Genomic DNA, 13,707 nt, shown 5'->3' with positions numbered 1-13,707 from the left:
CATGACACATAAAATACTTAGATAGTAGAATTTAAGCAAGCGATAAAAATGTATAAATAAAAATATGAATATACATATATATATATTTTTATAACTCTTTTATAATTTACATTTTTTTAACTGTGTTTACATAAGCAGTCTTAAAAATTATCTAGAAAATTATCTAGATGAATCGTCATATAATTTTATCTTTTATCTAGATCTATTTAAAACAAGATCATCTTCGTCTTATCTTAGATGAATTTACATATTTTTATCTCATCTTTATCTAACTAATTTTAAAATCATCTAAGCACAATATTGTAACATTAAATATCTTGGAAAAATAAATCTCGAATTCTATATTGTTTTTGGTTGCGACACAAAATACACGCAAAATTAATTGAAGAATATGATTTTGTCGTGACTGTTCTACATAGGTACCGTCATACGGCAACGTGGTATGTTAATATGATTCATAAGTGGTCTAAATAGGATGTGGCAAAGTGGGATCAAACGCAGCGACCCTGGACTGCCCTGATCTTTCTCGTGTTGCACTCTGGGTTATAAGATCGGATAGTAATCGATCGTGCAATAAATGTCTGTCTCTCATTATACCTAATCGCCTTACACTTTTCTGCCATGCATCGAGCGTTTATTCTGTGCACAGCAGTTTCTTATTACATGTTTCTATTATATATGTTGATATCAATCAAGAAAACACTTTTACCCTCATTTGTGACTTATTGCTAGTTTTCCTTTTATAAATTGTACGATTTTTTTAACGTGTATCTAAAAAGATAAGATAATTATAAAATACTAAAAAATTAATAAAAGAGTTAAAACTATTTTAGAAAAAAAAATTATTTTATAAATTGTATGATTTTTTTTAACATGCATCTAAAAATATAAAATAATTTTAAAATCCTAAAGAATTAATAGAAGAGTTAAAACTACCTTAGAAAAAAAATTATGATTAAAAATAATGTAATTACTGTTGTATTATTTAATATTGTGTTGTATCCATTTGTATTGCTAAATATTATATTGAGAAAATATGAGAAAATATATATACTGTACAGAAATCTAATGAGTTTTTTTAAACAAATATGATAACTCAAAAAACAACTAAATTCTGTTTAATCTGCGTTTTTATAATAACTATACATGTAACTTTATATTACATTATAATTCAAACAGATCGGAATAAAAGCTTACATAGAATAATATAACAGAAGAACACGTGTATCTTAAATTTCGCTGAATGCATGTTTAAGAGGAACATCTGCAGAACTACTGTTCCTAACTAAAACATGTTTTAAGAGCTTATTTCTGTTCAATTATTTAAAATATATATATATATATATATATATATATATATATATATTAATTGTTGCCACAATGCCACATTTGTTACAATTATCAATTTGCTAGACACATTAATTTTCATGATTAATTAAGCAAAATAATAATTTATAAATCCTGCTTTAATATTTTTTGATTTACAGAAATACATTATTCTAAAAATATTTGTTTCACGTTTGTACTCTGTTTCAATTTTCCTAGACTGCTAAAAATTTTTTTAATTTCTAAACAAAATATAAAAAAAAGAAATTCAAATAATAATGAAATAATAGTTTAAAACAATTTCTTAATATAAAAAATTATTTTATTTTAGTGCTCGCGAAAAATGCTGTTCTTCGTAACTAGCCTTACAACGGAAAATTATTGACGAAGGAAATATCAAGTTTAATTATCGTCCATGCTTAAATTCGTTTTAATTAATAAAACGTGTCAAACTATCGCACACACATTTTAATTGTCTTGCGATAACAAATTGATGTAAGGCATAAGATTGCATTAAATATTGCATTAAATATTGCATTAAATATTGCATTAAATATTGCATTAAATATTGCATTAAATATATTGCATTAAAAATTATTAATATACGCATTGTTTGCGGAGAACGAGTTAATAAAAATATATATCGTTCAAAGATTATGAAGCACGTAACTGTACGATAATTGTGGTTTTTGCGGTTATTTTTATCTCTGTGCACATGGTAACAGGTTTCCTTGATGTTATTTTCGTCGTTCTAAGATATGTGCACCGACAAATTCAATGATGATTTACTTCAATCAGTAATATATGCACACAATATAAAAATACATATAAAAATAGAGATTTCTTATTATAACTGCTGCATAATGCATTCAATGCGGTTCAAGGCTGTGCATACCGTTCTGTAAAATTATCATTGCAATATCTTACAGAATCTGATCGTAACATGATGTAACATGAAAAAATGCATTTTTGTCGACACGTGCTCATTGTATGACAATTGTCCGGCAACTGTTTAATAATGCATGGGGCGAATAATTAGAATCCCACGATGAATGAGAGAGTAATTGAATTACAAATATATATATATATATATATATATATTTTTTTTTTTTATTCGCAATGTGTGCGTACTTTCATCATCAATAGCGTGAACGAAGCGAAATCGCAATAATTACATCCCGTGAAGTGAATAAAGAATTCTTCGCGCGCCAAAGTATATTTATTAACATTTGTTCGCTAACTCAGCTGTCCAGTGTTGTTTCAATAAACAAAAGAAAAGCACTTTACAATTTTAGACATCTCATCGGGACGATATCTAAGATTAACAAATAACAAATTTGATGAAAAAAATTCCTTGACTTTTTCAGATTTTCCAAGACCAGAAATTAATTTTTGCCTTACTTTTTAGTATTATTTTTTCCAAATATATAATTTGCATATATCTATATGATAAATCAATTAAATATTAAATCATGAAATCCTTGAGATATTTTTGTCAACAATAAAAAGGTTTGGCTAAACTATTTAACTAATCACCTTTTTTATTTATATTATATTAAATTTTTTAGTTTTATCTCTATCAAACACATTGAAATAAAACAACACGATGAAAATATAAATTAACAAACACTATAGATGAATCGTTTTTAAACAACACTGAAAATTAGCGTGCTGGGAGTCGAAGAAAAGTTTAGATTCATTTAATAAAAAATTTCAAATTATTGAGACAAATGTAGAATAATGTGAAAAAATCCAGATAAATAGTAAAATTTCCTGACTTTTCCCTGACAATTCCAGATTTATAAAATTCCCTGACAATGTCCGGTTTTCCAGATTTCCCTGACCGCTACACGGAGAGAATTTTCTCTTAGAATTTACCCTGAAAATCATCATAATCATAGACAATATGGTATTGGAAGAATTTTGTTTTTTGCGTATATATGTATCGACTGTGTCGAGGTAGAATACCGCACAGTCGTTAGAGTGATGTGTCACGTGTAGCATCGTCTTCTCTCTGTTTTTACTGTCGGGGTGAATGTACTTCCCGGTTTTTAATTTTTAATTTTTGTGGATTTTTCTACGTTTAATCTATACTATGTTGATTAGTGTTGGTAAGGGAGTCATTGCTCTGCTTCCTTCCTGACGATGGTCACCGTTAGGGAGACGCTCCGACGGCCGGACGGTTTGAATAGGGAGGAGAATGATATTTAATTTATTTGCGGATTGTATGTATAGGGGTTTTTTAATTTTCTGTTTGTACCGATTATCTTTTATTTTTGTTTCTTTGTATTTTGCAGCTACTGAAGAAGACCCGAAGTGGGTCGAAACGTTTAGAATTTAATAAATGAGTTTGATTTGAGATCTCATTTTAATTTATTAATTTTGTGCATGTCGTCCGCACAGGCTCCGATTGCCGTTGAGATTTTATTTTTATTGTAACACAATAATTCGAGCCGAGATTAACTGTTTTTATAATTTTATAAAAATTTTTCTGATTAATATTTATCACAATAAAAAAAATATTAATACGTACATAGTAAATTTTAATATGTACAATACATAGTAAAATTCATGAAATATATTTGATATTTTATTGTGGTAAATATTAATATTTTTATTGTGGTAAATATTAATCAGAGAAACTCTTCTAAAATTCTTCCAACACCATATTGTCCATGATTATTATGATTTTCAGGGTAAATTCTGAGAGAAAATTCTCTCTGTATAGACACCCTGTTAAGCTTGTACTAAATTTAGATTTAAATCGTTTATAATTTGGAAAGCAGACTATAGTGTTAATAAATAAATAAAAAAAGGTGTTTTTGGCACTTTTCAACTATATGTGCTGAAAGACACGAGCGGAATATATTTTTCTCCTCGGAGCACAATATATATCAGAATGGTTAAAAATGCTTTCGGCGCCACGTCACGTTCTTCGGATTCGCCTCGTCACGAACGACGAAAATCGTGACGCAGATATTCGTGGCTGTGAGGCATGAGCATCGCATAATATGCAAATATCTCGTTTTTCTGAAATATACCGCGGCTCGCGCGCGTATTATACACACGGTACTTTCGCATCGTGTAATTTAAGTGTCGCCGTGATACATCGCCGGGACTTTAAACCAGTTGTGAATCGAGTTGATAAGCGCGGATGATGATCGGCACGCCGTAAAATATTATCGCAATATAATCGATTTAGCACTATCGCGTAAATTTTAATTATATCGAGCCTCTTTTTTCGTCGACACGTATTTTATTTCAGCACGCGATACGATTTCAATTCTGTAAATTGAAAAATAGAGGCGAAGAAATGGGAGGATTTATATTTATAAGTTATTATTTCACGTAATTAATTTCTTTTTCGATGAAAATTAATGCATTCAGCAAATCGATAATTCTAACGATTAATGAATATTGATACGACGAGCAAATATTTCGATACATGCTTTATTTGACATTATCGCCGCGCGGGTTTTACCCGTAAATTTTTCTTATCTATAATAATATCACCATTTATTTATTATTATCACCATTATGCAAACATGCACAATGAGATGAGGAAGTGATGGGGAACGAACACCAAATTGAAAGATAACGATATTGCAGGAAAAGTCAACGTCGAAAGGCCGATGATTCATTTTAAATATCATTTATAAAATCTTTCGAAAATTACAGCGATTATATCATCAGAAATCTATCGCATCTAATCTCAATCTTGCCACGTTATCGTCTATACATATAATATAATTATACAGACGGGTGCGAAATGACGTAAAGAGTAAAGGATCGTTCACATTGCGGCGATCGCGGAATAAAGCTGCCTCAAGGAAACTAAACGAGATTCGTCGGTTTTTGCGGTCTGTTCCATCCTGTTCCCTTACCTTTTTTCAACTGTTTTTGCTTGTGCTCGTTGGCAACGTCTCTCAAGATCCCCGCCTTGCTTTCACTCGCTATGAGACTCTCGCTAGTCTTCGATTTCATTGTGCCTGGTTGGCTGCGTTGCGTAACTTCAGGGCCACAAGTCGCCCGGCACACACAACTCTTCTTCCTTTTTTTTTTTTTTTTATTACTTTCCCCGCCCGATGTCCCGAGATACCGATAAGATAGCGTTAAACTGCACAGACAGTTGGTGCGCGCGAATTTTGGCCGATGAAAAATTCGATCTGTGACTTGTCAGAGGAGCCGGTTCGATCTGTCAGAAAATCATGTGACATTTAAATGAGAGAATCAATCAACTTTGCCTGATGATCAACGCGTCTTTTTCTTGCTAAGTCAATTTGAAAAAGTTTCCTACGAACTACGAAAAAGTTTCATACGAAATTATAGGGGACACTGATAATTAATTTAGTTGCGATGAATCTAATAAATTGAGATTAAACGTTTTTGATATTTTTTTTTAGTCTAATTTATCTTATCCTATACATGTCATTATGAAACAAGTATCGTTTCTAGGTAATAACATCCTCGGTAGATTAACGAGATATCAATTTTGCCGAAGGTGATTGATATTGTTTGCCGAGAGCTGAGTGCATCGACGATAGCGTGATGCATTTTTACAAAATGTAGGAACCTATATATAAACTTGACTATATTGAGTATGCATTTTCACTATAAATATATATATATATATATATATATATATATATATATATATATACATTTCGTGTATACGCGAAATTTTATACGCCGCTGGAATTTTTCGATCCGATTAATCGATCATTCACTTCGATGGGTTAATCTGAATTTCAATTATTCCGAATAATATGAAAAATTGACGCGAAATAGCTGCGATACGATCGCTACGACCGCCGATCGACGACTGCTAGTAGAGGAGACTCGTTGCGTCGAGTCCCACGAGATTGTCAACCCGTACAGTCGACGCAGATAACGTTTACTTTTCACGGTTGACTACGCCCTGCGAAAGCCTAATCTTAGATCGGCCGAAGTGACTTTGCGCTTTGTATTTTGCCGCATTTTTTTTTCTAGTAATCTATTGAGTGCTCAACACATATTTGCAGTGTTGTGCTTAGATGATTTTAAAATTAGCTAGATAAAGATGAGATAAAAATGTATGTAAATTCATCTTAGATAAGATAAAGATGATCTTGTTTTAAATATATCTAGATAAAAGATAAAATTATATGGCGATTCGTCTATCTGAGAATTATTCTAGATAATTTAGTAAAAATAATACTTTTTTTCATCTAAGATATATATATATATATCTTACATATATTTTATTATCTATAAAGATGAGATGACGCCAAAATAGATGATCTATGTAATTTTATTTATTATAGATAACAGCAAACACTGCATATTTGCAAAAGATTGTCTAAAAAAATTGTAAAAAATTATAAATATATAGAATAATTATAAATTAATGTTATAAGTTTGCGCTTATAAAAATGCAGAGCGAATATTTGACAATTAACATTTTAAGACACCTCGAAGATGGATAAAGTTTCATAGTTGCATATAAAATTCTACAGATTTGTTTAAAAAAATTTTTTTATATTAGCATAATTATATACAAAGAGAATCTTCTCTTAAAATTTCACCTTAGAGTTTCTCTGATTAATATTTATCAGAAAAAAGATATATTAATAATCTATTACAGTAAGATATAAAATATGTTTGATTAATTTTATTAAAATTTAGTATGTATATATTAATATTTTTTATTGCCATGATTTTCAGGATATAAATTCTAAGAGAAACTTCTCTCCGTATATATTTTTAAAAAATGTGATTTATATTTCTGTAAAAGGTATATAATAAGCTGTAACAATACTACTAATAAGTTTCGTCAAATTGAGTATAACTGGAGTCAAAAGTTATATTTGAATGTAATTTATAAATGGAAAGTTGTTATATATATACAAGGCTTTATAATCCAGTTAGCTGGGAAGATGTCCGGCGTCTGTCATAATTTTATCATCATGTATGCACGCGGTGTCCTAATTCCGTCAGTTTAAACTGGTTTTGCACATAACAAGATTACTTGATTAATACCAGAATAATAAAGTGTTACTGCATTGCTCTTTTAATACCCAATAAAAGATTGTCTTTATAAAAATTTCTATAATAAATATCAAAGGAATTAAATATCGGAGCCAGACAAATTATGTCTGTTCTCGCAGGCAGATGTAGAAATTTACTTATGCGTTGTTAATAATGATGATAGTGTTATACTATTAAATATTTATGTTCTCGAGAAAAACCCTGATAACTTTATCTCCCTAGTCAAGCATTGCAACTTCAGAATTACATTACGTTTACCGAGATCGAGTCAAAGGGCCCTTCGGCGCAGTCAATGCACGCTGCGCATCGTATGCACCAATAAGCGTCTGCAATATTGATCTAGGATGCATGTGGCAACTGCCTTTTCAGCTAGATAATTTAGCGTTTCCTTCGAGAGAATATTATAATATTAAAAATTCAACAGTGATGCCTATATTATTATTTTTACATAAACGATATAATATATTTAAACTCATACGAAAGAATGTCATTTTTTAATAAAAAAATTTCAAGCATTTAATAACTTTCTAAATGAGAATATTATTAATCTCAAAATTGATGGTGAAATAATTATACAAAAAAATATAATTCTCTAAAAGAAATAATTATGTATACATGTATGATTCACGAGAGAAATATTCCGTGCCATTTCCGAAAGCAAACTATATTTTCGTGCTCGACCTTTCGTTGACGCCAATTAGGGGTCTTCACCGCATAGTGGGATTTCCCCTCAAGAAATGCAACGTGTGTACAGGGAATAGATATCGATCAGCAGCTAGCAGGGTTTGCAGTTTCAGCGAAACGCGTTAATAGCATTTTCGAGGGTGGAAGCTCCGCGTCTGTAAATGTGTCAACGTCCAAGGGAAACCGAGAAAAGGATCAATACCGCGATACGTCAATCGTTTGTACTCCAGGTTAACGCGCTTCGTCGTTAACTGATCTATTATGTAGACGTTTCCTCGTGTGTAAAATGGCCCCATATACCGCGTATAAAGTCTTCGCGTTTACGTGCGGCATGTGTGCATTGTGAGATCGACGTAAGCCACGTAATGCTGCGGATCGAGGTTACGACAGTGTCGTAATATGATTCACAAACGTACGTCGAAGATGCAAATGTGTAATAATCGAATGCACGCACTGCAACGCAACTAAAGTACTCAAATGTGACAGTACAATTAATTTCATTATTCGACAAATTTTTAATTATCCAAAATTACTATCTTTTAACGTTTATATACGCGCAAATAAATATAAATTAATTAATTAATTAAATATTATTAATATATAATAATGTGAAACAATTTCTCGCGTTTAATTTTTAATTTAAATATTTTTTTAGTCAAAGAGAATAATTATAAAATTCTAATATATTTTAGTAAAATCGTCCAAAGCTTCTCTTAATTTCTTAATGAGAGAAAGCTGCTGGAAAATATTTTCTATTGGCTAGAGAAATACATATAACAATAGCTTTAGGTTTTGCTAATGCTTTGTATAGTCATGTAATGCTATAATTATCGTAAAATTAACTTTCCATAAGTTTTTTTAGAAACTAATCATCTCTCTGGTTGTATATTTTAAAGTTATTGAATTGCTCTAAATATGATTTAAAATGGGTGACAACAGAATGACAGTCCATTATGTAAGGAGTGTTGCGACTAATTAATTAATTTAATTATCCGACAAATTTTTATTTATTCAAAATTACTATCTTTTAACGTTTACATACGTGCATATAAATAAATAAATAAATGAGATGTTATTAATATATAATAACGTGAAACAGTTTCTCGCGTTTAATTTTTTATTTAAATATTTTTTTTTAGTCAAAGAGAATAATTATAAAATTCCAATATATTTTAGTAAAATCGTCCAAGCTTCTCTTAATTTCTCAATGAGAGAAAGCTTTAGGTTTTGCTAATGTTTTGTATAGTCGTAATGCTACAATTACCGTAAAATTAACTTTCCATAATTGTTTTACAAACTAATCATCTCTCTGGTTGTATATTTTAAAGTCATTGAATTGCTCTAAAATATGATTTAAAATAGGTGACAACAGAATGATGGTCCATTGTGTAACGAGTGTCGCGACTGAATACGAATGCAGCACGAGTGTGTAGGAGATGAAATTGCAACGAGCAAATTACAAGATCGCTGGCGTCTCGTCGGCTCCTCCAACGTGGCACGTAGATAATCAACTTCGTAATTGCAATCGCGAATAATTCAGATGATAGATCGTAAGCAATTGGCAGATAGTCGATTCGTTCATTCGCCAAGGCAAAGTGCAGCATTACATGAATATTAAAAAAACTGTTTCGAAGTTATAACAATAATTTTCTTAAAAAAGAAAAAAAAACAGTGAACATTTCATGTTATTTAAACAATAACATGAAATATAACTTGTAACAGCTCTTTAAAAATTAATATACATATAAAAGGCAATAGGAGCTAATTAGGTTCTTTCATTAATATTTATTTGTGGAAAAAGATTTATAACATAAAATATTAACCGAACAATTAGCGAGAGATTTTCGCGACAATTACATAGAATGACGATTCAAAGAATAGAATATATAAAAATGCTCATGCTTTAAAAATGCTGTAATTTCGTTTTTTAAAAAAATAGCTTGACAGTTATGAATAATTGATTGTTAATTTCTATTAATCTTTAATTTTAAATGATGCGCTGAAGAAGATTGAAAAAGGCAACCGAAACGTTCGAATTTATTTCTGTCTATTTTATGTTATAAATCTTTTTCCACAAATAAATATTAATGAAAGAACTTAATTAGCTCTTATTACCTTTTATATGTATATATAATAACATAAAAAGTTTACTGTTTTTTTTCTTTTATAAGAAAATTTTTTTCTAATTTTTTTATTCGTAGTTGCTCTTAAAAAGAAAAAAAAAAAGGAAATGTGTTGCAACTTGCGCATTATATCTCGATAATACCGCGATGTTACGATGTTTTTCATTGGTAAGAAAAAGTCGATAATTTCAAAATATTAAAGCGGTAGTAAATTGCGGTAGTTCTCGAGCGCGAAAGCATCTACTTCATCAGCAATTCTATTCACAAGCTCGTGCCGGCATTCACGATGAAACGTCAAACGCGCCTTGCAATCAATTGCACTTCTATATGCAACTTGCAAAATATGTGTCATAATTGTTTATTTACAGTACAAAATTGAACGATTAGATTTAAAACATCAATATACCTCGAGCTGAAGAAAAGCATCATTTTTTGTACAGTAATATTCTATTTCATTATTAATAAACAAATATTTTAATATTCTGTTTTTTCAATAAATATCACATATTAATATTTTGATTATTAAAATATTATCATCGTGTAATTATATAGCGCTGCAGTGTTTTCGTAATTACATATTATCTGACATTTATCTTCGTCATTAGTCCATCTTGTTTTCGACATCTGTATATATCATTTTAGTAAACATTTCTTGTTAAAGATGATTTCGAGTATATTTCTGATCTACATTGCTGCGCTCTAAATAGCAATCTAAAATTAAATATGATTCTCTAGTATAGACAAATAAAAATAGGATACAATCAAGAGAGACGACTTGAAACGATCTAATAATAATGAAAAAATAAATAAATAAATAAATAAAATACTAGATGCTTCATGGAAAGCTGATCAAGAATGCAATGCGACATAAACCAACAGAAAAAGGAAGAAGAAAAGGGTCGTTTTCCTGGCACATAAGAAGGAAGTAGGAGAGGATGGGGGACTCGTCGTAAAGAAAAAAAAAAAAAAGTAGGAAAGCAGGATCGAATGACACGAAATTCTTCGGACGAACGCGGTGCATTAAATCGGTGCGATATGCAAAAGAGAGAAAAGGAAAACGTCAAACCGACGGATTCACCTATTTATAGACCACCGAGTGAGTCCGCGAGGCGTACGAGCCTTTCGGAAAACATCAGCCGCTCTCGGATGAGTGCGAGCTCGTGGAAATTAGACGGAAACTGCACGAAGCAGGGGCGTACCCCTTCCTATGCACGCGAGTCGGGAAGGAACAAACGGACGGACGGACAGACGCCGCATTCCATCCTTCCTTCTCTCTCTGCGTCCTCTTCCTCTCTTAGCCCCGAAGTCCGTCGACACGACAAAGAGACAAAGGGAGAGAGAGAGAGAGAAAGGGAGAGGGCTATAGGGCGAAAAGAGACGAGCGCTCGTAACCGGCGTTAGCGTTTCTCGCTGATATCTCGTTACTCACCCATCTTCGGGAGTGGCAGGAGCTGCGGCGAAACTACGGCGGTACCCTCGGTGACGTGCGGACGGTCACACGGTCATAGCACAACACTTGGACGGCGATGGCGGGCGCGCGAGGACGCACGTTTTCACTTAGAAAATCGCGGAAAACGCGAGCGACGTTCCCGACACGGTACGCTCGACGGCCGACATTGCGGTTGCGGTGTCGCGCCGAGTCGTGCCGAAACGCGGCGCGCGGCTCGCGCATGCGCGTCGCGCGCGGCCCGCGCATGCGCGCCGCGTCGACAGCCGCGTCGCGGGATTCGAACCGCTGCACGATTAAGTGCCGCGTCGAATATTCGCTGCACTGTCTCGTCCTACATTCTATATTCATCGTCCGAATCCTGGAAACGCGAAAAAGGTACATTCGAATTTTCGCGTCATTATTATTATTATGTCAAGCGAGAGTTTCTTTTATATTATTTTACATTAATTAAGACAAAACAAATTAATTTAATCTCGATCGAATATCTATCTATATATATATGTATAAAACAACCTTAAATATATTTCTTAGAAGATTCATTCTTTCGCTGTATGTCACAAGTTTATATCAGCAACTTTCACCAATAAATTAACGTCAATCGACTTTTAATAGCGTAAGAATATAAAACCAGAAAACAAATTTTTTTTAATTAAAAAAAATAAATTCGTGACACGTATGTCCATCTGGCGTCACGTGTTCGAACGAATAAATATATACATTTACCATTCGAGAATAGACAGCACTTTTACCCTCGACAATTCAATGACAGTTTATGACAGTTCGAAAAATTACCGCGGCTGGAAGACAGATGGCGCTGGGAGTGCCGTTGCTCTCTCTCGATCGCATCCACCCGTTCCTCTTCAATAGCCCGAGCCCGCAGCCGCGTTAATTGGCGGGACCAATTAATTCCGACAAGTTCGCCCGATGCGATTAGCGCGTACGTGGTGGTGGCTGCGGTTTATGTAGCCCCATCGTCCCCAAGTACCGCCGATGAATCTGCCTCCGGAAACCGGAGGAGAACCTGTTCCTGACACTCGGCTTTCTCACATTCTCGCTGCTTTCGCACGAAAGATATCGCATCGGCGCGACGCGCGCCAACGAGGACGACGCGTCGCCTCTCGCCGTGCTTGCGGACACAAATTACCGGAGCTACCGGAGCTACTGGAGCTACGTGCCCGCGGCGATCTTTTCGAGAGACGTTCTTCTTCTCTTTCGGAGACGCCGTCTCTGCTCGGTGAATAATGGCGACGCGCGATTTGTTGATGCCGTTGTAATTGGACCCGCTCTGCGCTCGATAGATTCACGTCAACGTACGTATACTGTCATTCATTTCCGTTTATCGAGAAGCGATTTAATTGTATCTTAATTATTTATCAAGTGTATTATCTATTATCATGAGGGACAAACGCTCCTTTATCCTTCGCTCCTTCGAATTGATTAAAAAATTAAGCATTATTGCTCTCCTTTTGAATAAACACTAGAATTTATTTGCATATTTAATATAAAAAATGGAAATAACGAAAAAATTAAATTTCGAAAAATTAAGAAAGGACAATAAAAATTTTAATCGCATGTTCCCTATGAAAAAAATCTTGCAAACACCTACTATTATTAAAATGTAGCTACTTTTCGATTGACAACATAATTCTATATTGTATCATCTAATTAAATTAATGTACTTGAATAAACACCGGAATTTATTTGCATATATAATATAAAAAATGGAAATAACGAAAAAATTAAATTTCGAAAAATTAAGAAAGGACAATAAAAAATTTAATCATGTTTCCCATGGGAAAAAATCTTGCAGACACCTATACTTATTATTAAAATGTAGCTACTTTTCCATTGACAACATAATTTCATATTGTATCATCTAATTAAATTAATGTACTTGAATAAACACCGGAATTTATTTGCATATATAATATAAAAAAATGAAAATAACGCAAAAATTAAATTTCGAAAAATTAAGAAAGGACAATAAAAATTTTAATCATGTTCCCTATGGAAAAAAATCTTGCAGACACCTACTATTATTAAAATGTAGCTACTTTTCCATTGACAACATAATTCTATATTGTATCATCTAATTAA

At 32.5% G+C, this 13,707-nt stretch overlaps 1 protein-coding gene and 1 long non-coding RNA gene across 13 annotated transcripts in view; one reads left to right on the top strand and one right to left on the bottom strand.

Annotated features, from left to right (window-relative positions):
* The window catches only part of Unc-115a (actin binding LIM protein Uncoordinated 115a), a 30,751-nt gene extending 18,945 nt beyond the window's left edge, over positions 1-11,806 (bottom strand). For 8 of the 12 annotated variants that reach the window (XM_029316258.2, XM_029316261.2, XM_029316260.2 and 5 more), the window contains exons 1-2: positions 5,988-6,162; positions 5,211-5,521 (exon numbers count right to left, since the gene is read on the bottom strand). In XM_029316258.2, coding sequence (XP_029172091.1) covers positions 5,211-5,310 — 100 coding nt within the window. In that variant the 5' untranslated portion in view covers positions 5,311-5,521; positions 5,988-6,162. Of the gene's footprint in view, positions 1-5,210; positions 5,522-5,987; positions 6,164-11,589 lie in introns of those variants that run through there. The other 4 variants (XM_029316269.2, XM_029316270.2, XM_029316259.2 and 1 more) reach the window with 3 other exon arrangements.
* LOC146720032 (uncharacterized) lies at positions 3,451-3,685 on the top strand. The gene is made up of 2 exons (XR_014926284.1): positions 3,451-3,551; positions 3,624-3,685. It is a non-coding gene; the product is annotated as an uncharacterized LOC146720032 (long non-coding RNA).
* Positions 11,807-13,707: the final 1,901 nt, after the last annotated feature.

The sequence above is a fragment of the Nylanderia fulva genome, unplaced genomic scaffold (assembly GCF_048542155.1).
Source record: "Nylanderia fulva isolate GAGA-0341 unplaced genomic scaffold, ASM4854215v1 Scaffold8, whole genome shotgun sequence".
In the NCBI taxonomy this organism is placed as follows: domain Eukaryota; kingdom Metazoa; phylum Arthropoda; class Insecta; order Hymenoptera; family Formicidae; genus Nylanderia; species Nylanderia fulva.
The sequence above is the reverse complement of the archived record's forward strand: the minus strand, read 5'-3'. Positions and strand labels throughout refer to the sequence as shown.